The 25,615-nt window shown below is 35.5% G+C and overlaps 2 protein-coding genes, 1 long non-coding RNA gene and 1 pseudogene across 5 annotated transcripts; 2 read left to right on the top strand and 2 right to left on the bottom strand.

Moving 5' to 3' along the window:
* Positions 1 to 2,353: 2,353 nt before the first annotated feature.
* LOC125201120 (lipase class 3 family protein) lies at positions 2,354 to 11,577 on the bottom strand. Of its 3 annotated transcripts, XM_089064069.1 has the most exons (15): positions 11,107 to 11,577; positions 10,505 to 10,614; positions 10,001 to 10,063; positions 9,715 to 9,898; positions 9,476 to 9,580; positions 9,280 to 9,398; positions 8,630 to 9,203; positions 8,339 to 8,404; positions 8,068 to 8,144; positions 7,216 to 7,494; positions 6,661 to 6,997; positions 6,418 to 6,567; positions 5,713 to 6,246; positions 5,288 to 5,479; positions 2,354 to 3,522 (listed from the first exon to the last, which is right to left on the bottom strand). In XM_089064069.1, exons 1-14 carry the CDS (start codon positions 11,368 to 11,370, stop codon positions 5,291 to 5,293), a joined length of 3,051 nt encoding a protein of 1,016 aa, XP_088920195.1. In that variant the 5' UTR covers positions 11,371 to 11,577; the 3' UTR covers positions 2,354 to 3,522; positions 5,288 to 5,290. The 3 variants fall into 3 exon arrangements, with proteins under 3 accessions (XP_088920195.1, XP_047955012.1, XP_047955015.1); XM_048099055.2 differs by lacking the exon at positions 2,354 to 3,522 and having other exon boundaries at positions 5,176 to 5,479; XM_048099058.2 differs by lacking the exons at positions 2,354 to 3,522; positions 11,107 to 11,577 and having other exon boundaries at positions 5,176 to 5,479; positions 9,715 to 9,866; positions 10,505 to 10,577.
* On the top strand, positions 3,162 to 4,824 carry LOC125201332 (ras-related protein RABA5b-like). Its single transcript, XM_048099396.2, has 2 exons — positions 3,162 to 3,489; positions 4,392 to 4,824. The coding sequence occupies exons 1-2, from the start codon at positions 3,162 to 3,164 to the stop codon at positions 4,694 to 4,696; spliced, it is 633 nt and encodes a 210-aa protein (XP_047955353.1). The 3' UTR covers positions 4,697 to 4,824.
* Positions 11,578 to 15,107: 3,530 nt separating the features above from the next.
* Positions 15,108 to 16,813, bottom strand: LOC125202001 (uncharacterized). Its single transcript, XR_007173016.2, has 3 exons — positions 16,536 to 16,813; positions 15,455 to 16,444; positions 15,108 to 15,377 (listed from the first exon to the last, which is right to left on the bottom strand). It is a non-coding gene; the product is annotated as an uncharacterized LOC125202001 (long non-coding RNA).
* A 5,054-nt stretch (positions 16,814 to 21,867) lies between these two features.
* Positions 21,868 to 22,361, top strand: LOC148932422 (uncharacterized; annotated as a pseudogene).
* The last annotated feature ends 3,254 nt before the right edge of the window (positions 22,362 to 25,615 follow it).

Genomic DNA, 25,615 nt, shown 5'->3' on the forward strand with positions numbered 1-25,615 from the left:
GAAGTCAAAGATTGGAAAGTATTAGATGAAGAAATTGAATTCAATCTAAAGATAAAACAAAATTTTATATATTTTTGTTATTCTTGATCCAAGACAGAAGATGAAGCATGTTGATCTTGCCAAAAGGAGACACGGAGTATCGAAGGAAGAAATGACAAACTTTAATTTATTGAAAATGTGGTCTGAGAATACACACAATCATGTTTGGAGTGAGATAGCAAGAGATTTATGTCAATTTTCATTTTGAGTGTTGCTTCTGAGTCTGCATTTAACATAGGTGGTCATGTTCTCACTCCATATAGAAGTTCATTGACTTGCACGATATTGGAGGCTTTGATACGAGTCAAAGACTTGTAATTTGGATAAGAAAGATGATGATATTGCTAACAAAAAACTACAAATAGAATTTCATAGTGGTAAGTATAATTACAATTACTAAACAAATTATATTTCCTTTTCATATTATAATTATTTGTAAATTATATATTAGAATTATAAATACCACCATGAAATTCCTTTTGTTATTATTCTTCAACGACATCTTTCTAATCATTCCTATCCAAGTTATAAGTTTTCTACCAATCTGTGGCACGTATTAAAGCCTTTACCATTTTCCAAGTCAATGAACTTCGATATGGAGTGAGAACATTACCACCTATTTAAACACACATTACCACCTATTTAAATGCGGACTAAGAAGCAACACTCAAAATGATAATTGGCATAATATCCTTTGCCATCCCACTCCAAACGTGATTGTGTGCATGCTTAGACCACCACTTCAATTAATCAAAACTTGTCATTTCTTCCTTCGATACTCTCTGTCTACTTTCAGTAAGATCAACACGCTTCATCTTTTGTCTTATCAAATAAAACAACAATATATAAAATTTTATTCAATTCAGTTCCTCCATCTAATATTTTACAATCTTAGACTTCATCCTTAAAGTCATGAAACTTACTTCATTGTCACTGCTCCTCACTAACTGACGGATAAATTTAGAGATACCACACATCTCTGGAAATAACAAATGTGTTGTTGGTTTTTGGTAATGGAGACGATATGAGTTAATGAGTGGAATGAAGCAGGCAATCATCTTCTTCACATTTCCCAATGTTCTTCCTCATGCGGTCCAATAGGAGCATTGTCATGCTTTCTTTCACGCAAATCTTTCTTGAAAGAAGAATTCATATTTCCAAATATCGTGAATACATCACCATATGGTACAATCGGCGTTGTCATCAAATATATAGAATTCCACTGAGTAGGAACATCAATGCACAATATCTTCTTGCAATCAATTTTGTCTCCTTGATAATCCAATACTTTTTCCCACAAACCAATCTATGTGGTGAATTCTTAAGCCATTTCCCAGACTCTCTAACTTGTCTTATGAAAATGTCTATTTCATTCAAACAATATTTTACAACCAAATTCAATATATGCACTACATAACACATATGGAAGTATTTGCCACCTAAAACATCTTTACTCAACGTCTCCATGTGAGACCTCACGACACTAATTACTTAGTCATTTGCAGATGTATTATTCAAAGTGGAAAAAAAATGTGTTAAACCTCACTCCATCAATGATGTCATTATTGCACCACCAATGACATTACTTGTGTTGTTGTAGATCTTGAAAAAGTTTATGTAGTATCTAATCTTTCCTAATGTAGCATGCAATAACAAATAAGTTATTATTCAATGAAGTTCAACAGTCTGTTGTGATCGATACTCTTCCCATGTCTCTTTTTAGAAAGAACTCCTAGTTTCTCTTCAAATAATTTCACACAATCCATTCTTAGCATTTGTCTCGAATGTCTTTGGAATTGTGGACAAACAAACTCCATGAAACTATGAAAACATTACCATTCAACAAATAAAAAGGAAGTTCATCAAGTAGGATCATCTTGCAAAATCCTAGTCTAATCGTCTAACTGGTTTACCAATGAGCATGGAGTGCTCATCCCAGCTCATCTAATCAACTAGCGTCCAGTCATGCCTCCAATGATCACACCCTCTACACCATCATTGATCTGTTCGTTCATTAAGGCGTCGCAGGCCATAAGGTCAAATCCACCATCCGGCAAATAAGGTGTTTTAACGGCACTAATCAACCTAAGCGACTTTATGTCATAAACATTAGTCTTGCAACTGGGAAGTTAACATCTTGCTTATAATCTTTAGAGGTGATGAAGAAGTAGGTTAAAGAGTAACATGTTTTAAGCTTCATAGCTAAGCATTGGAAGATGAAAATTGGGGATTACAGCTGCCTTTGATTACCCCCCATTTTGGGGATCCTTCATGCGTTGTTAAGACTGGCATAAATACAACTCAACAGCATTACTACTCACAGAAATAGAGCAGAGCTACAATATGATCGCATTATTTGTCACATCCAAATCCACATATAAAAGCATCAACATCTAGGAATTCGTATTTCTATACATATATCAGTAAGAAATTTTCTCATATAATACATCTTCATCTTGGTTGCATACTTATTTTGCTTCCGATTTCAACGTCGAAATTAGAGAGTACAGATCGCACCACTATTGAGCAGCTTTGTAACTTTGCAAAGTGAATCCAAATAACAAAACTATATATCAGTAAAAAATGTCGTACCTCGATAGCTAGCATTGAGGAAATAACAGCCGGCAGCCGAAGCTATTGCAGAAAATTTGAGAGAACTGAATGGTACAAATTGAGAAATAACGTGACGCAATTTCACTTAATTCGGCGGTGGCTGTAGCTCCGCATCCGCCGGAATGATTGGTACTTTGAGAGTAGCACTTTATTTGAAAACAACTAAAAAGACAATTTACCTTGCGTGAGCGCGGCGGCGAGATTTTTATTTAGGGTTTTAGTGGTTTAAATATAATTCCCTAAAAAAAAAAGTGGTTTATGGTAATTATAATATAACGTCGAAACTGATAAATATTTTACTATTTGTTTGGCACAACTGCCAATAATTATTGTATAGGAATTAGGAATAGGATTCTTCTTTGCATGCGTATCATTATTTTAATTAAATAGAGAAAAAAGAGACGAATTTATGAATCCTTGAATTGAGCAGCACGCCGCCAAAGTCCACTACAGTCCACACTGTTTCTTTCTTCCTTGAATCGCAAATCAATCGAAGCACCTTTTCGTCTATGGCGGAAGAGAGTGGTGAAGAGTACCTGTTCAAGATAGTGGTGATCGGCGATTCCGCTGTGGGGAAATCGAATTTGCTGTCGCGGTTTACTCGAGATGAGTTCGACCACAACTCCAAGGCCACGATCGGAGTAGAGTTCCAGACGCAGGTGCTCGAGGTCGACGGGAAGGAGGTGAAAGCGCAGGTGTGGGATACCGCCGGCCAGGAGCGATTCCGCGCCGTCACCTCCGCCTATTACCGCGGCGCCGTCGGAGCTCTCGTCGTCTATGATATTACTCGGAGGACTACTTTCGATAGCGTCAAGCGTTGGCTCGATGAGCTCAATAGTAATCTCTCTTTCTCTCTCTCTTCAATGGAATCTGGTTAGAATTCAAGTAGAAAATCAGAAGAAGAACAAAAAAGTAGACTGTTGAAGCTTATCAATTTGCTCAGTTGGATTTATTCTTCTAGCCTACAATTATTCATTTCTCTATATGCAAATTTATCTTTAAATTCTCCACTTTCTACATATGTTCGTTTCTGTATGTGCGAATCTACGACTATCCATAAACATATAAGCACATTTTACTTGCATTCATGTTGATTGCGAATATCTATTCAAGCTAATCAATCATCAAATCTAAGATAGATACGTTCAATTCACCTTGCATCGTGATCTTAGCACTAGAATATTGCAGTTTGATTATCTATTTTGCATGATTAGAACATTGAAGCTGAGATCAGTGGGGATAAGTTCTTGTTTAGTTTTGATGATCGTAGTACTATTTGTACATGTTAATTATAAATACGCCAATTTACTACCGCATGAGTTTCCTTTTTCCCTCCATTGATAGGAAGGTAGTCTGCAGCCATACTCGATGTTCAAGCAGACTAGAACATTGCAATTAGCTTTATCTGGTTTGCATTACTAGAATACTGAAGTTGGGATTGGTAGAGGTCACAATTTCTTGCTCTGTTTTGGAGATAATGGACTGTCACACATCTTATCTATATATCTATACGTCGAACAGCTGATTCACATCCAGTTTTAGTTGAACTTTTGCCTTGTGGATTAGTTTTCCTTGTTCATTTCGCCCTAGCTCCTATCCCACGATTCTCAACGTTTTAGTGATTATCTTGATAGTTTTGGCACCTGTGTAGCTGTTGGTGTTTTGGTGTCTTGGTGCTAGATGTTCGGTCTTAATTTCTATCTTAAGTGACATTCTGATTTTTCTCGACCAAAATGCAGCTCACTGTGACACTGCAGTCACACGGATGCTTGTGGGGAACAAGCGCGACTTGGAGAGCATCAGAGAGGTGACAACAGAGGAGGGCACGGAGTTGGCTGAAGAAGAAGGGATGTTCTTCATCGAAACATCTGCCTTGGATTCGACTAACGTGAGCAAGGCATTTGAGATTGTTATCCGTGACATCTACGAGAAAGTGAGCAGGAAAATCCTCAGCTCCGACTCGTATAAAGCAGAGTTATCTGTCAATCGTGTTAGCCTTGATTTATCGAAGCAGAAAAGCTATTTCTCATGTTGTTCAAGTTAGGTTGATAAGTGTGGGAATGCCTCTTATTTATTTCTCTGTTGCTGTACTGGCTTATATGTATCATTTATTTTGTCACAAAAGGAAAATAGCATTACTATTTACATATATAGTGTTGATTATTTCAGTCTTGTGGATCCTATTCAGTTTACCAATTGTGTCCAAGTAATAACTAACAACTTCATTTCACTGCTTTTTTTGGCCAATTTTGAAGTATTCTATTGTCCTCCCTTTATAAGTGGAATGAGAAAGTTAAGCTGCGTGTAAAGTGATAGGATTCACTAAACTTTGACTAATTTTATGCATAAAATATTTCTTTTTTGGACTAGAGCACTTATACAGGGACAGCTCAATAAGATAAGCTATACTACTAATGTTTTAGTATTAGTAAATAAGATTCTCATGAGCAATCATTCATTCATCTCCATACTAAGAAAACCAAATGCTTCTGTGCTTACTTGCCTAATGAAAACTCGTGTTACTCATCCAAAAAATTGAAGAATTAAATTAAAAATAGATTATATATGGATTATTCGTGTCTAAATATGTACAAGGAATATATAGCATCTACAAAAAATAAATTCGACAACCTACTTTTCATGGCTTCCTTAAGGCCGAGGCTGCTCCCAGGACAACTGCCAATAAGATCCCAACTCCGGCTCCAACAGATGCGCCAACAGTTGCTGCACCTAAAGTATTCGACTTAGCTGCTGCATCTCGATCTGCTCTTCCAGCAGCTGCACGCTCTCGTGCCAGTTCAAAGAAAATCCTATCTCTAGCAAGTTCCTATAGAGTAATGAAAGAAATTAAAGCAAAGAATCAAAAATGTCCATGATCAAGTAGTTATATACTTCTTCACCGTTTTTAACTGAGTTATTATACTTTCGTTTGTATAATATAGTAGATAAATAGATCCTAGTACTTCAATTCAGAAAAGTATAAGGGCATAAATATAAGAGAAAGATAGAAGTGAATGGACTCCATTAGAATTTAGGCACCAAAATTCAGAAAAGTTTTACCTGTAAGGCAGCTTCCTCATTGTTTCGGAGCACACGATGGACAAGCTGACAAAGAGATGTTACACCATCAACAGGGAGAATTGATGGTTTCCTTCGGAAAGGTCTCCGAACAAGATTGAGTGGGGCAAAAATTAGCCTTCGGCCGACAGATTTCCTATCAGGGACTGTGTCTTCAGCACGCCATGATAGTTCGACCCCTACTGAGGTGGGCATTACATATGGGCATGAATTGACAACCTCGGTTAGTGTAGGAGAGGCTTGATATGCCTGTAATACGCCATTAATAGCTGTCTTTTGCTGGTGTGCACTAACAGAGAATTTGTTTGTTATAGCAAGAACCCAAGGGATGCCAACAGTTTTAGCCTCGTCTAAGAGTAGTGACAGAGCTGGTTGTGGTGATGCATTTGATTGGCCATACCGGGGTATCCTATGAGATAAGTTGTGCACAAGAACAACCAGATCCGTTTTCTGGCTAAGATCACGGATACCCTTCCACAATTCATCCCTGAAGTTTGAGGCTTCCAGATTCAGATTCTGTACCAGAGAGAAGGTGGACTTGATAATAAGAAATAATAAGAAAATCATGCCGCTAGATAGTTGGCTTAGCAACTTGTACATGAAATGCTAACTACCTAATAAAAGAATAGTTCAATTCAACTAAATGAATTCAAACTTATACATGCTAGAGCAGTTATAGGTAAACACCTGCAGATTCACTCCTGTGGAATCTGAATAGAGCAAGCCACCAGCAATACCTTCCCGGACATCAACATCCATAGGAAAAGCGTCAAGGCTTGTCATGGTAGTTCTTCCTTGATTCAAAATAGCCTTCATAAGAGAGGTTTTACCGGCACCCTACAAGATACACAAGCTTCAATGATTACAAAATGATGGAGAAAAAAAGAATGCTTCTCAATGCACAAAACAATACACACAATTTTCAATCACCTCAATGCCAATTAGCCGCACCCTGCGTGTTCTTACATGAACCTCTTTCGCAACAGTAGAAAAATCTGTTGTACAAAATACAACAAAATCACTTAGGCCATCAGGATGGACAAAGTTTTCCTCCATTTCTAGAGACCTGTTCTTCAACTTCAGATCAACAGAGTTTGGATCAATGGAAAGGAAAGCAGGCATCAATGTGTCATCACATATTTGATGTTTTGGTGGTCGTTTTAATGGAGCTCCTATAGTTATTCGCAACCTCTGCATCTCTTGTTGCAATTCATGTTGTGAAGAATATGTTGGTGGAGAAGGGAAAGATTCCACAGTAGTTGAACACCTGGTGGATCAATCATGGATGAGTAAATATTCCAGTGTTGTGAAATTGCCTTGAAAAGAGAGTCGCTATAGATTAGTAGTCATATGCCACTTATTATACATTGAGGGGGCAAGGCTCAACCAGAGAAATAAAGATGAGACTGAGAAGCAAACTACAAGTGAGACGACATATGATTCATGAATATTGTAAATAGGCAGTTCATTGTTCAAGAAAAATACCATTTACCATTCACTCGAGCTTGAATCAATGTACATTGATGTAATCCAAAACCAGATACATCTACTTTCAGTTGATCTCCGTTCTTCTCGCTTGGAATACCAGTCCATCCCAGAGGAACCAAAGAAGTAGCCGCCCGGATTATTGGAGAGTCAACAATATGCCCAAGTTCAACTGTGCCAGCAACTGAAATTCCTAGCCATTTTTGCAATTGGGGAAATTGCAGGTCTTGCTCCCCCAAGAACGAAAATGCATTTTCGTTTACGTATTGTTCGTAGATTCTGTAAGAAATAACAAGTTATAGCAAATAACTAATTAACTACAGGATTCCATGAGAAAATGACAATTTCTATACGATTGAGTCAGTGGCACGTGTGACAATGAAACAATGTGGCAAAACTAAACATACGGCCTCAAATGTTTTGAAACAACCATATTATTTCAAAGATATCAATAGTTGTTTTTCGTTTGCGCAGAGATAGAGATACAATTGCCAATTTTCAGATGAACAAACTTTTTAGCCAAGGAGAGACTAGAAAAGATGACTTGAGAAATACAAAATATTACTCCCTTCATTCCTTGTTAATTGAGTAGTTTTTGCATTTTGGGATGTTCCGAGATAATTGAGTCATTTCTATTTTTGGCAAAAAAACAATGCTCCGTACAATTTCTCTTTCATACTTTATTCTCTCTTATTTTATTCGCTCTCCACTTAACACACTAAACATCTCTTTCTTAATCTCCGTGCCGAAAAAAAAGACTGAATTAAAGGGAGTACTTAATTTTTAGGGTTGACAAACATAACTGGAAAACAGCAACATGGGGAAAAGGAATACCGAGGTTCAAAGTAATACCTTTGAAAGCGGGACCTGTATGATTTCATGGAATGTGACTGGAAACGCTCTTTAACTTCAGCAAGTACAGATCTCACCTGAAAATGACAACTTTTTAATTAAGTTCAAGATTGAATGGCTATATAAACTGTATATGATGCATTTTATAATTAAGTTCAGGTTGGATGGCTATATAAACTGTATATGATACATAATCGTAAGGTCCAAAAGCTCCTGTAGAGGAGCACGAAGAGACGTCTACATGGCAGATATTAACAAGCACTCATCTTACCGATGTCAATTTTGAGTATTCTGAACCCGATAGTGATTCCACAGATGAATTTCCCAAAAGATAAAGCTGTTACAAAAGAATGCAACACGGTTGATTAAGAAATCATATATTGACAGCATCTGAGATTCAACATGTGGTTTTAGATGCATGTCCATATTAGTGAATAACCATTTCGTATAAATCAAAAGAAGCCAGACTTACAAGGCTCAATTCAACAATCATAGTTAGGTTGCCACCTTAATGAGCAAACAAGAGAACAACAACGAAAATGTAATCAACCGATAGTCTTACTTGACCAAATGGTACATATGATGGTAAGGAAGGTATCCTGCGCCATCTTCTCTTATCCCCAATGCTAGTATTACTAGCACCAGATGATTTGTCATTCTTCATTCCTCCAGTTATGTCTTCACTTTTATTGGGTAAAGGCCGAAGAGAAATGCCGTCTGAACTCTCCTCTATTTCAAGAGATTGTGGAGTAGTAACTAAGTCATCGATAGTTGATGTAGCAGAAGAATCAGTGGCAGATGTTTCAATTGGCTCAACTCTATTTCCTTTATTAGAAAACTGTCTCCGAAGACCTTCTATAGGAACAAGTCTAGAAAGTCTCCAAAAAGAATTCTGCACTGGACCCAAACCCAGAACCAACTGCTCCCCTTCATTCTCTTTCTGTCTATTCGCCTTCTGCTTCTCAAATCCTTCAACATATTTTGACACTGATGGTGAAGTTTCAGTCGTAGCCAACCCTGTTGGGTTCTGTGAGTTATAATGATGAAAGTATGCGGGGGATAATATTCGAGGCACCAAGTCTTCAGGAATGCAATAGGTCTTAAAATAGTGATGCCATCCTCTTCCGTTAACATAGCTGAAAGGAAACATGTCAGAATTCTTGCAAGCAAAAATTAGTTAATAAAGAACAACATATAGATCGGTAGACATACTCTCTAAGAGCAGCATTTCCCACTGGCGGCTGGGAGAATGTTATACACTTCACTTGTATCTTATCCGTAGATGTAACAGCGATGACTCTCAAAATTGCAAGGGTTGCCAAAACAGCTACCTAAAAGAAAATTAGATTAACTTCACCCAGTAACATAAAGGTAACGCGAGCTAATTTTACATTAGCGACAAACTTACTGCTCCACCAAGTGAGTGTCCACATAACACCAGTTTTCGTTTCTTTTTCTGGGCTAGCCTGTATAATTCCAATGCAGGAATTCCTTTAGCACGAGCCATGAATCCCTAGTGATGGATAAATATTATTAACCACAAATGAAGCATAAAAGAAAAGGTAGCTTCAGCAGTAAATAAAGGGGCATCCCCTGTGAATAAGAGATGATACATATCAGTATAAAAATGTAATGTCATAGAAGTACCCGATGAACGGCAGGTGTTGGGGCGGAATTTGTTGGTTTATAGTTGGTTTCGATATGTATTGTGCTGTTCTCCCCATTACTCATTTGACCATCAGTTTCTGTAAAATCCATTCTATTTATGTCTTCCGTTGTACTGTCGTGGAATATGGCACCTTGAAATATATTTGCATCAGCCATGATATCCCTTTGTAACAGGTAGCAGCAAAGAGAAAGCAAAGCACAATTCAAGCAATGATTTCAGAAAGAAAAAAAAATATCTAGCCAAAAGTATATGCACCATACTTACTTGTACCGCTTGGTCCCAATGAAGGAGGCAAATAAAGTGTCTCCTGCTTCAGCTAATAGATACCTATGAATTAGGATCAGAGTGAAGCTAAGCAAAAAAGAGAACTTATACACCAGTATGTGGAGAAAATAGAACAATAATAAGAAAGCATAAACATGCCTCATGAAAAAGGGCCGTAGAGCGTAGACAATTAAATACTACTCCCTCCATCCCGGCTAAGATGATACATTTATTAGTTGGCATGGGATTTTAGGAGTTGTTGGTTAATGTGGTTGATTGGAGAGAGAAATAGTGGGTGTAAGTATTAAATGGAGAGAGAAAGAGAGTTGAATATTTAATTGGAGAGAGAAAAAAGTGCTTGGGTGTATTAATTGGAGAGAAAATGTGTCATCTTGGTTGGGACAAACTAAAAAGGAAAGTGTATATCATCTTAGTTGGGACGGAGGGCAATGAACAAATGCATTCGAATAAATATTCACCAAAATAGCATGTGAATGTACACACCTGTGAGGAACATGATCTGAACATGGTTGGACACGCTCTAAGGATACTAAATGCCCTCCAAAGTCGGCCTTAAATTTGTTCACCGCCCGAAGCATCTCAGCAGCAGGTCTCTATCAAGAAGAGTATCAATTTCAGAAACTAGATAGTACAATCCCAATTCACATAAAGAAGATAGGTGCAAAAAAATTAGTTTCAATGCTTCGAGATCCAAATCTGGAAACTAATATGGAAGGTCCCCTGAACACAATCTATTGAATGACAGAAATACAACTATATATGGTATACCACGACCCGAAACTTCAGCAGATGATTGTGAAATCAAATAGTGCTTAGCAACAACGATACAAATTCCATTTCTTCACAAATCATACTACTATCCATTTTAACGAAAAATGGACTCTTAAACCTCATTACCGGGAGTAAACCAATAAATTAAAGTATCTGAATGACAATGCACTGTGATGTACCTCAAAACAGAAACCATATATATGCAAATTAAAAAAGGAAAAGGAGAAATCAAAGCACCACTCCTAGTTCACCAGATTTTGACCAAAACTCAAATAAGTCGAAACCAGAGTTTTAAAAGCGACAATGCCAAGCACCTTGTATACACACTCGGAGAGGACCATGCAGCACAAGATTTCCTGCAAATCGGAGAGCGTCTCCGCCTTGAGGGCGGCGCAGAGCTCATGCCATTGCTTCTTGCGGCGGTCGAGCTCCTCCTGGAGCCTCCTCTGCTGCTCGCGGCGGCCGTCCTGCCAAGGCCACTTGACAGTGATCCGCCATGGCTGAGGCCACGTGACCTTGAGGATTTTGGTGCTGTGATCTCTGATCCAAGTCTCCACCCTTCTGTGCAGCGTTTCCATCGCCCATTCAATCAATCTGAGACCCTAATTGGATTTAATTAGGGCAGAGACAGAGAGAGGGGGGAAATGTGGCGGTAATTTGCCTAATTCATCAAAGGGAATAATGCCCGAATCTGTACCTATTTCTAATATCTAGAAACTAGAATTCTGAATAACTAAAATTCGTATCCAATAATCGAATTTGACGAGGTTAATCCAGCCCAAACATAGAGTCGGTTCAAATATAAAATTTATAGCACTATTCAAATTAAAATTAAAATTAAAATAATCAGTTAGACCTAATCGGGCTGCTGGATTGTTCGGGCCCATACAATATGCAAGTCGGCCAATATGATTGGATACTGAAATTTGAAGAAAATAAATATCTTAGGATTTAGTTATATAGTTTTCAAGTTTCTTGTGGGTGAGTGTTTTGGCAATCCAATTCGGCCAATGCATGGATAGTTGCAATTCAACCTCTTTTTTTAACGTTTTTAAGTTTACCTGACTTTTCGTGCAGTTTCATAATATTTCTCACCAAAATTGAATCTAGTTAGATAGATTCTACTAGCTATTCTCTAGGTATTACGATAGTTATGCAAATATGACAATATCAATATGGTTGTGCTCCCACTTTTATATCCTGATCAATGGCTACATGGCAGACACAGGGTGAAGAAGATCATTTATGAAGTGCTGAAGGAGACTAAAGTTATCAATATGGATGCAAAACATCAAGGGTATATTTTGCTGAGTGATAGCTTTCCCTCTTTATATCCATAAAACGGTGATACTCGAGAGTGGACCTTTATGGTAAAATTAGTATCACATCCGTGCGTTGCACGATTCTTTCAATTTTCCTCATGCGTATTTTACATCATGAAATAATTCTTGAAATGATAAACATATCATCATACAAAATCCAAAAGCATAAAATATATACCAAAAATTCATTATATAAATATATAAAATCAAATATCACTTGAAAATTTAGAGGTGGCCAAACCCAACCGGACCGACGGTTAACCGTCGGTTCCCAACCGGCGGGTCGAAACCGGAACCGGAACCGAACGAGGTTCCGATTCGAAATTCGGTTTAGGGTTTATAACGGGCCGGTAACGACCGGCGGTTAACTGGGAAAATGTAGTCGTCGCCGGTAGGTTCCTAGGGTTGCAGGCGTAGGGCTGAAAACGGTCGGAAAACCGTCGGTTTGTGTCGGAAAACCGCCGGTTTCTGACACAAAACCACCGGTTCCCGACGGTTCAAGGCTAGGGTTGCAGGCGTAGGCGTAGGGTTGCAGCGTAGGGTCTGAAAAGGTATCGGAAACCGCCGGTTTTCGGTCAGAAACCGGCGGTTTTCGACCTTTTTCAAAGTCTCTTTGGATTTTACTATAGAATTTAAAAGTTATAACTAAAAGATTTAAATAAAAAAATAAAATAAGAACCGGAACCGGCCCGGAACCGCTGAAAAACCGGCGGTTAGTAACCGAAACCGGCGGTTAAACCGGAACCGGATAACCAGTATCCAGGCCGGTTACGGTTCAAGCATTCGACGAACCGGAACCGGCGGTTTTTGAACCGTGGCCATGTCTACTTGAAATCAACAAATTTGTAAAAAATATTGCTCAGTAAATTCAGCAAAAAATTCTCAATAAAATAAAATGACCAACTGATTGGAATCAACAAAAAAGCTTATTACTACTAATTAAGAATTAATCTACATCGATCTTCTCTTCTATTCCAATATGCCTTCATCTTCCTTCTAATCTCTCCCAACCTTTTTTATCTGCTTGCCTCCTTTTTCGTTCATCATCTTCAGCCCTTTGATCGCCCTATGTTGCCGTTATCTTCTCCATCATGTCGGATTGACTCCAGCTATATAAGAACTTCAAACAAAAAATAACAAAACTCTCCTCTTCTATAACCCTACCATTTTGTCATAGAACACACGCAATGACAATTGTTTTGTCGTCGGGCTTGGCCATCTCAAAAACGCGTATATATCTCATTTTGATGACCGATGGAGTATTGCTAGGCTATATAATTCATTAAGGAATGTGATATTCATATGGAAAACAATGTCTTGTTGGAGAAAATTCAATAATAGAAAGGGAAAAGTCAATGAAAAAGTGAGTAAGAAAGTATCAAATTAGACATATTTATAGAGGGTTTAGGTATATATTACGTTACAACCTCTCAACCAAATTAGGCTAGTGAACTTATTCGGGCATTTCATTAATAATTACTTACGCTGCAAAGTCTTGATAGGAATTAAATTTAAATTAAATTAAATTAATTTTCATGAATGGAATTATACATTGATACATGCTATAATTTGTACAATAATTATAATAAATTCACTTAATTTAAATTAGTGCCTAAAACCATATAACTTCCCATTAATTAATAACGGCATTACTTGAAATTAAATTGAGTAGTAATACTAATTCCTTCGTCCCACAATAATTGTCACTCTTAATCTATTATTGCGGGCACAAATTTTAAAAATTGTAAAGAAAAGTGTGTTGGAAAAGTTAGTGGAATGTGAGTCCTACCTACCATTTATGATAAAAATGAAGTATGACAATCATTGGGGGACGAATGGAATATTATTTAATAAATTTGTACTAATTTAAAGCTGTTGGATATCAAATAATAAAATGCAATTCTAGAAAATATATAAAACTAAGAACCTTGAAAGAAAAACAACAGTAAAAAGAATATTTGAAATATTATTTAAAATTTACTTAAAAATGATTCGGCAACTACATTAGCAATCAACGCCACTCAAAATAATACTCTCTCTGTCCCATTAGAAATGAAATGTTTTCCTTTTTGGTATGTCCCATTAAAAATGAAACGTTTCTAAAAATGGTAACAATACTCTCTCTACTTTTTCTTCTCTCTTACTATACTCTCTCTTCACTAACTCACAAAACAACACTACATAAAATCCCGTGCCGAAAATCAAATGTTGCATATTTAATGGGACGGAGGGAGTATTAAATATATATGTAACAACATTAATTTTATTTTTTTGTTTTAGGAAAATCGATAATGGTTTTAGAAAAACATTTTATCAGTGAAGTTAATTTAAATTTTGTGATAATAATAGCATATAAAAAGTGAATAATTCCATTTTAAAGAAAAATGTTTTTCCATACATTTAAATTGTCCTTCTCGTTAGAGAATCATATATAATTATATTTTCTTGATCATATTATAGCGAAAGCGAAATTGTCTTGGTCCTCAAATGCTTGAAATTAGATTTGTCAATAAGACTAATTTTTTATTCAGCAATTAGTTAATGAAATGGTTTAATATTTTTAGGTGAATAAAACATTATTGAATATAAATGTACCTAGAAAAAAAAAAAAAAAATAGTTTCACTGGAAAATAGAGAGAAGAAAGTGACAAATAAAATAAACACCTACAAAACACAACACACCCACAGATGCAATATTAATTGTAAAAACACAAATAAAAAATAATTACAAACAAAACTGGCTCAACCTGTAGTTACCCATAAGGCCAATCACAATAAGATGGCTTATCATCAATCGATTTAAAACCCATTCAAAATACATAAAAACTAATTCTAACTGTAATACCCGCACCATTAGTTTGCTTTCGATATATTAATGTGGAACTAGAAATGTAACGTCCTCTCTTTTCGTGAAGTTTTAGTGGATCTCGAGCCTTTAATGAAACTTAATCTTTTTAGTTGCGAAGTAAAAACTAAAGAAGTAAGTGAGCAAGTTAAAACAGACTAAAGACACACTTCGGAAAAATAAAATGTTTCGAATGGCATTTCATGTTCAACAAAATGAACAACTAATGGAATAGGTTACATGGATCAAAGTCCTTAAAGAAAGAAAACAAGGAAAGGAAAATATAAATTGTGGAGTGCATTTCGGGCCTTTTCTCCAGGCCCAATTTAGGGCCCGTTTCGGGCAGCCCGTCGGCCCAGACATCAAATCCAGGCCCGCTCGAAGTGCAGCTAGGTGGGAGCTAAGATTCCTCTCTCACCTGCAAGATAAAAACAAGTTTTAATGGCCATGGGACAAGAGTAATTAATGGAATACTTATAGAGGGGAAGAAACAACCTTTCTTTTCCTATGAAGACCAAGGACTTACCCAAAAAGGGGGCAAGTCCAGCCTGCAAAGCCCTTCACTAATGCAGCACCTGTTATACCTAGCCACAATCAAACAATGGGATTTATTCACCAAGTACCAAGTACCCAAACTAGCCAACAAACTACATTAAGACAAAGGGGCTGCATGATCAGAAAAAGAGAGATATGTTGTGATATGAAGACAAGAGAGATCAGCCCCATTTAATTCCCCCATAGTACGCCAAAGCCCAGCCTATAAAATCCCCTCCACACCACCTTTAAACATCCTCCTACACATCTCAAATTTTAGCAACTCTAGTGAGAACGAAGAACAAGCAGTAGCAAGTTCGAGAGGAAGAAAACTGAGGTTTTAAGAGCTGATTTCCTCAAGGCAGCCGCAGCTTCAAGAGGTATTCCACCTCTAACCCTTCTCCCAATCAAATTTGCATATCAACCATGTAGAAATCAACCCAACGCATGTTAAAGCACGTATCTTAAACCTGGGCTGTTAGCTGATAAAAGATGTAGTATAATTATAGAATCATGGCAATAGAGACCTCTAGCAAGTATAGAAAATCATGTTTAAAGCTCAAGAACTTAGAACATTAGGATTTCCACATCATACAATCTGTAACAAGAAATATCATAAGCTGCTTTAGCCAAGATCAGTAACAGTTTATCATGACTACTACCCAAGGAAGATCAAGCTTAAGCACACATAGTCAAGACCTTCAACACCATATGACTACTACCCAAATTTCATAAGAATGCTCTAAGTAATGAGAGGGGCAAGAGAACTTAGCTGTAAAGCCGAAGGGCTGCCCCGACGACCACCGCGAAGGCGAGGCTACAGGGGCAGCAACGGCACTAGCGAGAACGGACAGAGAGACGACGGAGGGCGAGCTGAATCCGTCTTCGCAGGCGGTGAGCAGGGCGAGGCGGTGGCAGCCCCACACCCCGTTTCGTCACTAATTTCACAACCTTCACAAATTAATTTCCAAAACTTTTAAATCTAAGATTATAAATCCTTAGAAAATGAGAAAAAAAAAAGGGGAAATGAAAAAATCCTTACCTTCTCGGAGTTTGGCGAGGAGGCAGAGGCCGGGGCTGGAGTGGCGCCGGGAAACTGCTCCGGCGGCCCGAGGCACGGAGGAGGCCGAAACCGCCGCCTGTACATGCACAGCAGCGGCGGCAGATCTGGAGAGAGTGGCGGTGGCGTGAGCGTGGCCGAGGAAGAAAGAGAGAGAGAGAGATGGAGCAGAGGTGGCGGATATGGTGCTCCGGCGACGGACAGAAGCGGCGATTTCCGTCGAGAGGGAGAGAAGAGAGGGATTTTGGATTAGGGTTTGGTGTGGGTTTGATTTGGGGATTGTGTTTAGAGGGAGAGGCCGATGGTTTTGAGAAGAGCGAGTAATTGGGCCTCCCTTATTTTTATTTTGTTGGGCCTCTTTAGTAATAGGTTGGGCCACCAATTAAATAAAGTATGGACTAAGAATTTATTTAAATCTTGGACTCTCCTATGTTATGGATTAAATAATAGTCCGCTAATTAATTCCACGAAGATAAGTCTAATTTTTCCGGAAAATAGCAAGAGTGCTCAAATGATTAATTTTAAGAAATTACGATACGCTAACGATGAATAGACCTCGAGCCAAATTTTTAGTACTTAAATGAATGGCTTAGGAGGTAACACCCTCAAGTTAAGCGAATAATTTTCGCAATTTAATTAAATCTACTGATTTAATTAATATTCATGAATTCTAGAACTCTTCTAGAAAATTAGAGAAAGAATAAAATGATCACGCACTTAGGATGCATTCATGTTTAAGCTTAACGGATATCTCAAAATCTAATTAAGTATCATTTTATTTCCTAAAGGGACGTCTTCGAACGTCATCTAAGACCAAGTTAAGGAAATTTTCGGAAGGAGCTTTAGCTTTTGAGGTGGGCATTCTTTCAAAACGTGATTTCAGTATGAAAATGTGAATCTTTGCTCAAGTATATTGTCATGACATGTTTTGTTTTATGATTACCTATCTGCTTGGCTATGCCAATTTAGTTAAATCGAATTCGGGTCCCAGTAGGGCCGCAAACCCTACTCGGACTAGTGTACACATGAGGGGACCGTGAGCTAACAAAGGAGTTGGCCGGTCCAGTGACCGTCGTGGAATGTGGCCACATTCCCGGTTCACATCAGTTTCAGATATGGTATATCTATGTTATGTGATTGCGCAATCAAATCTTTACTAAAGGAAAAGTATTTTAGTGACTCGGGTCTTTTAAGTAAAACCCCGTGATCACTCAACTGTGGCATTGACAATTAAAGATAGAACCATTTTTGGCAATGTGCCCACTGAGTATATCAAATACTCAGCCCTGCATGTTATTTTCAAATGTGCAGGTTGAACGTGGACGAGCAGGCGAAGGTGTTGGGACAAGCTTTTTTAAATAAGTAGTTAGGTAGCCCAAAGTAGCATGTCTTCATACGTGCTATTTTGTCTTGGACTCTTCCGCTGCAAAATCTAGAATTATGTGCTAGAAAGCTATGAACTTAGTCTTGATACTCTGAACACGTTTTGACTATGTACCCATATGCCTTTGATACTATTGATTTAAGTGATTTCATCCTTTTTATGTTTTCCCTTGATTATTGAGAATTGTTTAGTCGCGAAATAGCTACGCTCACTAGCACTAGGGAGTTGTGGTCGTGACACTAACAATCAACGCTCTCTTTGCCTCCCAACGTCGCTTGCTCTCTCTGTAGCTGTGACACAACCTCCAGGCGCAAACAGAAAAACAAATGCATGTTCTCTCACTCCTATATTGACTTGTACAGACATTGATGCCTTGGCGACATTGTCCGCTTTGTGGAATCGTCATCGTGCCATCGCCGAGTAAGTTTCTTTAACTATTTTCTATTTTGCAAATATTAACCCGAAATATCTGATCAAATATTTCTTTTCTTTCTGTAGGAATTTACAGATCCGCACCTTTTTAGAGAATGACATTTTGGGATTGATATTTAATTATTTATAATAGATTTGGTAGTGTTTGGAATTCTTCTTAGATGAATGATTTTTAGGGAGTGCTATTATCATTTATTATAAATTAAAGCAATGAAATGTTTCATCACTTTTCAATACTAAATTGTGTGATGACAATAGGAGTTTCTTTCCAATTAATGCGTTTTTTTTTCCAATTAATACTTTTTTAATTTTTATTTTGATTTGATGGTGGAACCAATAATTATTTGTAACTCTAGGCTGTAGGATTAATTTTAGTTTGCAGTTTTTTTTAAAATATGGCAAAGCAATAAGATGCTAAATAATTATGATTGGCAGTTACATCAAACTCTACTACTATTATTCTTTTAATTCATTCATAAGGTCCATAACTAATAACTATTTAAAATCTTACCTCAAATTTATAAATATTTAAAATGATGGTCAAAATTTGCCTTTTATATATGTATAGATTGTAACGGAATTATAAGACATTATATGCAACAAGGCCCATGTGAAAGTTGTCCTCATCGTGATATCCCAGTGCTAGGATCCTGTGAGATTTCTATATAAACTTGACACAAAAGTTTGTCTTCATTCTCTGTATAACTTTATTTACAAACTGACATTTTGTGAGGAAAAGATAAAAATGACAATTGAGATGAGATAATTATGGTGTGACAAACACGCATTTTGCATGTTTTTTAGGACTAGATTTGACTCGTTTTAATATCAATCATGCAAATTATGTTCTTAAATTGCATATGTTATACATTTGGTATTTTGGACATGTTTGTTGAGAAATGAAAGAAAAAGATAGAAAAAGTTGCAAAAAAACCAAGGTACAACAACCTCAGTTCAAGCCGTTTTCCCAACACTATTGAAGTCCAGTTAGTGATTAATTCATACCATTCTCTTCGTCTTTCGCGTGGGTACTTTGCATGACTTGATCAGAGTTCTGTGGAGAAAGTTATGACTATTCTACTAACATTACGCAATACAGTCAAAGCTAGCGGAAATTCTAGAAATGGAGAAATTATTGCCTGAATCTCTCATTTTAATTGAAGGATTAAAAAATAATATATTTTTAATTACTTGGAGAATACTTTTAACCGGAAAAATGGTATGCTGCACAAAAATCACACAAGTTATAATATCAACAAAAATCGAAAAGTTCAACGTGGTCATGTACATGACCAAACTATACATTTCTACATAATTTACTTCATCTGCAGATGAACACCAACACCACTTTCTATAAGACTAATTAGAAAGAACATCTTCCAATAACTAGCAAAATGCAAATCATACGGCGCACACATCTCAATTAGGCATTTTATCGAACAATTCTCTCGCTTCCACAATATATCCTAGGTGAACTAGCTTATTGGAAATTGCAGGGAAGGAAGCGACAGTTTCAATTCGGAACAAAGAAAGAAGCAGCAAAACGATGATATATTGTGAATTCTAATTCGAAATAAATAACATGGAGAGTGAATTGAGAAAATGAGTATATATGGAGTATAAAAATTGTGCGATGGGTTTTGATTTTCATAAAAGCAAAGGGAATTGGCAAGAAGGATGGAATTGGTGAGTGCGATAATTTCCCGGATAAATTGCACATTAACCATAGCGATCGAATTGAAGATCTTAATTTAGTTGTTGTTGTTGTTCTTCTATGATGGCGGTCAGAAAACTCTGGTGAAAACGTTAAAGATGCAGTGATAAGTTTAGAATTATTGTAGATTGGCAATGGGTATAGAAAATTGGTATAGCTTTTGAAATTAAGAATTGAACTAGAAAAAGGGTTAGAGACTTAGAGGTGTTTAGATATAATATCATAGAGAGAAAGGAGTGGTGACGTGGACCAGGCGCTCAAACTTGTCGCTCATTTGGAGCATAGCATAACATTTCTCCTTTTTACCATTTTAAATCTTTTTCTAGCATATAAATACTACATAACCTAATTCATAGAATTCATCTCAGAGCCTTCAATCATTCCCCCTCTCTACACATTCTTCCATACCATATTTCACACATAATTCATCCATCTTCTATTGAAGCAGAGATCTACAGATCCAGGCAAGAGAAGACTGAAGATTGAAGATTCAACCTTGGGTTTTATCAATTCATTTCATATCTAGTACTTTTATTATTGTTTTTACTACTCTCGTCGTTAAACATACTTTGTAGTTTTTTTGGTGAAGACTGTTATGAACATGCATGTTTTGATTTATTGAATTGAATCTTTTCGTAGATTTTGTGATTGTTTTGCCTGTTCTTGTGCTTTTATTGTTCTTTTGTCTGGCTAACTTTAGAACTATGTCCGTTTAACTAGATTTATTGAAAGATATCTAGTTTTATGTGGTAAAATAAACGAGTACAACACATAGGTTTATCTACACTCGAGAGATGAGATCATTTATGAGGGCTTGAGACTTAGTAACTTAAAGAGTTAGAATCTAATCTATTGGAAGGAAACTTTGATAGTTAGAGTCTAATCTACTGCATAGGTGCACTCAAGAGATGACTTAACCTAAAATTGCGACTTTCCTAATAATATTGGAGATAGGTACATAAAAGTTTTGTGAGATTAATTATCACTAGGTCATAGTAGTTTGATCTTAAAACTCTACATTCTTTAGCCTGCTTTGTATTATTTGTTTTATGTTTTATCTAATTTGTTTATTTATGTCTAGTTTGTAAATTCAAAACCAAAAACTCTGTGTCTCTAGATAGTATATGAGCCAGAAATCATAGGTGGAGGGGTAAAAATACTAAAATACAAATAAATAAATAAATAAATAAATAAGTATTCAAATATAATAAAATAATATATTATAAATATAATGGAAAATATTTGGGTCTTGGGTGATGGAGAGAGCCTTCCCTCCGCAGTTGTCTTAAAAAAGGAAGACAAATTATATACAGGTTTTTTATTTTCTAAAATTTTATATTTTTGTATTTTAATTTGAGCCTTCCCTTCCGTAAGAATTAAGTCCACACTCAGCTCTAAATATGAAAAATTAAAAGGTAAAAAGGGAATCAGAAACTAGCAGTTGGATGTTAGTTATAATAGTTAGGAAAGAGCTATTTCTTGGCTCCAATTCCATTAGGAGCCCTTGCCATTTTGTTTTAGCTACTACTTATAGCAGTTAGATATACTAGATATACCATGCATGCTTATAGGCATTTTTTAGTGCTAATAAATAGTGCATCATGGTATTGTAGTTTCTTGTATTTATAGATATGAAATGATTATTCTAGTTTTTGAATGGATGGCTGGGATTTAAATCTACTTTTACACTGAGTGTCTATGATTGGAAGCACGCAAATTATGCTTTTTTTTTTTTCCGAATTTTGAATGGATGGCTAGGATTTTAATCTACCTGTGCTTTCTATAATCTCACCCAAGGTATTGCTCCTTATCATGCTCATTATGTTATTCAAGGCAAAGAATACAATATGGGTTATTACCTAGCATACCCAAAGGTTACCATTGTGCAAACAATTCACGAGCCTCGTACCTCAAAGACAAAATATTTTGCTATGAGGCAAGAGGCATGTAGAAAAGATGAATAACGCGCATTTGGTGTTCTCCAATCACGTTTCTCAATTGTAGCAGGACCAGTGCGATATTGGGATAAAGAAGTTATAGTGATTACATGTATAATTTTTCATAACACGATAGTTGAAGATGAGTGTGACATGAGTTCCCCAATCAAAGTTGCTAGACAAGCACCACAACCAGAAGTTGAGATGACGACAAATGAAGATATTCGATTTCAAGAGTACTTGACTCGGTATGCCGCAAAAGAAATAAAAATGCACATCTACAACTTCGAAATGCCTTAGTTGATCATTTGTTGGAAGATTTCTCAAATATGCATGTTTGAATTTTAGCTATGTGGTGTCCTATATTTTATGTAATTGTGACGTCTTTAAATGTATTTTATTTTATGTTTGAATGTAATTAAAATATGTTTGATGTATTTTAATTTCCAAGTCATCGTACTATATTTTTTTATTGAATGTGTAATATATTTAATATATATAAATATATTAATAGGGAGATTCATAAGCAATTGTATTAAATTATTTGGAGGGAACTATAAAAATGGTCCCTGAACTTTAAAAATATCGCCAGTAGTCTCTGGACTAAAGGTTTATCTCGAAATTGGTCCTTTTGACTTTTTTTTGTACGAAAATGCCCTTTTGGGGGGTTTTGAGGGTTTTGGGCAATTTGGTCTTTTTACACTTTTAACATTTTAAATATGATATTATTTCAGTTATGTACTAAATTTGATATTATTTCAAAATTATCATTCTTCTTCCCTTTTGTCATCCTTCACTTTGTTTCTTTATTTCAATATTAGATTTAATTTTACAAAATTTTAAATTTTAATTTTTAAATATCAATAAATTTTTTAATTATAAAAATTATTAAATAAAAAAAATTAATAGTCATAATCATTATTTGAAAGTGTATAATATTTAATCAATATGAAAAGATTTAGTTTTAATCATAAATATATCATATAACACGATTTATTCTGAAATAAATATGCATATAATGTAAGACTAATATAATTTTTGTTTATTAATTTGAAAACAATCAAAATTTACTAGTAATTTTCAACAAAAATACTCCTATATAAAATTTTTAGTAGAATCAAATTTTTAGTCAACTTCATAATATTCAATCACAAGCAATTATAACAACCGAACGAAGGCTAAATAGAGTAGCTCTTATTTTTCCATCATGATTAATATTATTTGTGTGTACTTCTTCAATTCAGCTGAATATTATATTAAATAACAAAAATTAATAGTTTTAATCAATATTTATAGTGTCCATGAATTAATAGTTTAATTAAAAATTTTATTGATATTTAAAAATCAAAATTTAAAATTTAATTTTATAAAATTAAATATAATATTGAAATAAAAAAAATAAAGTGAAGGATGACAAAATGGAAGAAGAATGATAATTTTGAAATAATATCAAATTTAGTACATAACTAAAATAATATCAGATTTAAAATGTTAAAAGTGTAAAAAGACCAAATTGCCCAAAACCCTCAAAACCCCCCAAAAGGGCATTTTCGTACCAAAAAAAGCCAAAAGGACCAATTTCGTGATAAACCCTTAGTCTAGAGACTACTGACGATATTTTTAAAGTCCATGGACTATGGGCGAGATAAACCCATAGCCCAGTAACCATTTTTGTAGTTCACTCAATTATTTAATTATATTTGGAAAATTATGGATAAGTGTTGTAGGTAAGATTGAAAAAGTAAAAGTAAAAATGAATATGGAATATTTTTTTAGTTTAAGTTTGGGGTAAATGATTCGAGTAAATTTAGTATTGGATGTGATAAAAATTTAATGTAAATAATTGAAAATGACCTAAAATCTAACTCCACTTTTGGATCAAAGTGCCTTTTCAAACCTAAAACTAGTAAAATACATGACAACACTTCATCTATACATCTAAATGTGACAAATAAAAAATACCACTACATGCTCATAAAATAACGTATAAGCAAAACATTTCATAAAATTAAAAATTCAGTTTAAAAACAGTAATAAATAGTGTTTCAGTCATTAAACCATGAACAAAAGTTTACAAAAATGCAGATGCAAAGATAAAAATATTAATTTATTTATATATTTTTGCCGTCCCATTAAATATGAAACATTTACTTTTTGGTACAGAATTTTATGTAATATTATTTTGTAAATTAAACGGACAGAGAATGAAATTAGACAAAAATAATAATAGAAATGATGTTATTTCTATTTCGTGAAATGTGTCATTTTTAATGGAATGATCCAAAAAAGTTACGTTCATTTTTAATGTAACAGGAGTATTTTTTAGTTAAATTTCCAAACAAATTATGAAAGAGGATCAAAATCTCAAATAATTACTAAGTTTGAGATTTATTATTTCATTGTTCCATCTCCGACGAATTACGCATTGATGTGATAACGATTTAAAATATAGTAAAGGTAAAAACTGGTGCTGAACATATGCCCATTTTACGATTTTGGTCATAAACATTATCTTTTGAATTTTTAGATCCCAAATATTTAAACCCGGATCACAATCGGTAAAGTTAATTATTACGTCAAATTTTAACGGTCAACATTTTAATCCCGATTTTGACCAATTAAATTGTTAAATATGATTACTAACTCCCTAATAATATCCTTAATTATTTTAATAAGTTATCATTTAAAATACAAAATAAATAATATTAAAATTGAAAATGAGAAAATAAAAATAATCAATTCACGAGGGGAGCTTGGCCGTGTGGGGAGGGCGAAGTAGATCTGCGCGGCGTCGAGGCGGTCGGCAGGGGAGAGCAGCGGGATGTAGTCGTCGAAGTAGAGGCGGTCGAAGCTGCAGAGGAAGAAGGAATTTGGGAGGGGGAGGGGGGATTTAGGGATTGGAGCGCTTCGGTGGTGGTTGCGGGGAGGGGGAGACGGATGAGCTCTCCGGTGGCGGCAATTACGGGTCCGAGGGGAGGGGGGAGGGGGAATCGGAGGAGATGCATTGATTTTGAATTTCTAATTTTCTTTTTAATATTATTTATTTTGTATTTTAAATAATAACTTATTAAAATAATTTAGGACATAATTAGAGAGTTAGTAATCATATTTAACAGCTTAACTTGGTCAAAATCGGGATTAAAAATATTGACAGTTAAAATTTGACGAAAAAATTAACTTTGGACCGATTGTGATCCGGGTTGAAATGTTTGAGATTCAAAAATTATAAAGATAATGTCTAGGACCAAAATCGTAAAATGCGCATATTTTCAGGACCAGTTTTGGCATTTACTCTTTAAAATATATGGACAACATACTATTGGGCAAAACAAAAACCATTAAAAAAAAAGAAACAACCATTAGTTAAGTTCGAAATGACATTATGTCTATGTGTTTTAAACAGACAATAAAATAATTGCAAAAATCTCAAACTCGCCAATGTATTTTTAAAATTTTGAAAAATATTACAAATCAAAATGATTTAGTAATTTGTTCTTTATCACTATGCAAATGTAATCAACTAGAGTATACAGGGATAGAACCAGAAAAACGAACTAGCCGATGCTGAAATTTTTAAAAATATAGTTCTTCTTCC

Source organism: Salvia hispanica, chromosome 2 (genome assembly GCF_029641045.1).
Source record: "Salvia hispanica isolate PSC_SH4W2 chromosome 2, Shi_PSC_v1, whole genome shotgun sequence".
In the NCBI taxonomy this organism is placed as follows: domain Eukaryota; kingdom Viridiplantae; phylum Streptophyta; class Magnoliopsida; order Lamiales; family Lamiaceae; genus Salvia; species Salvia hispanica.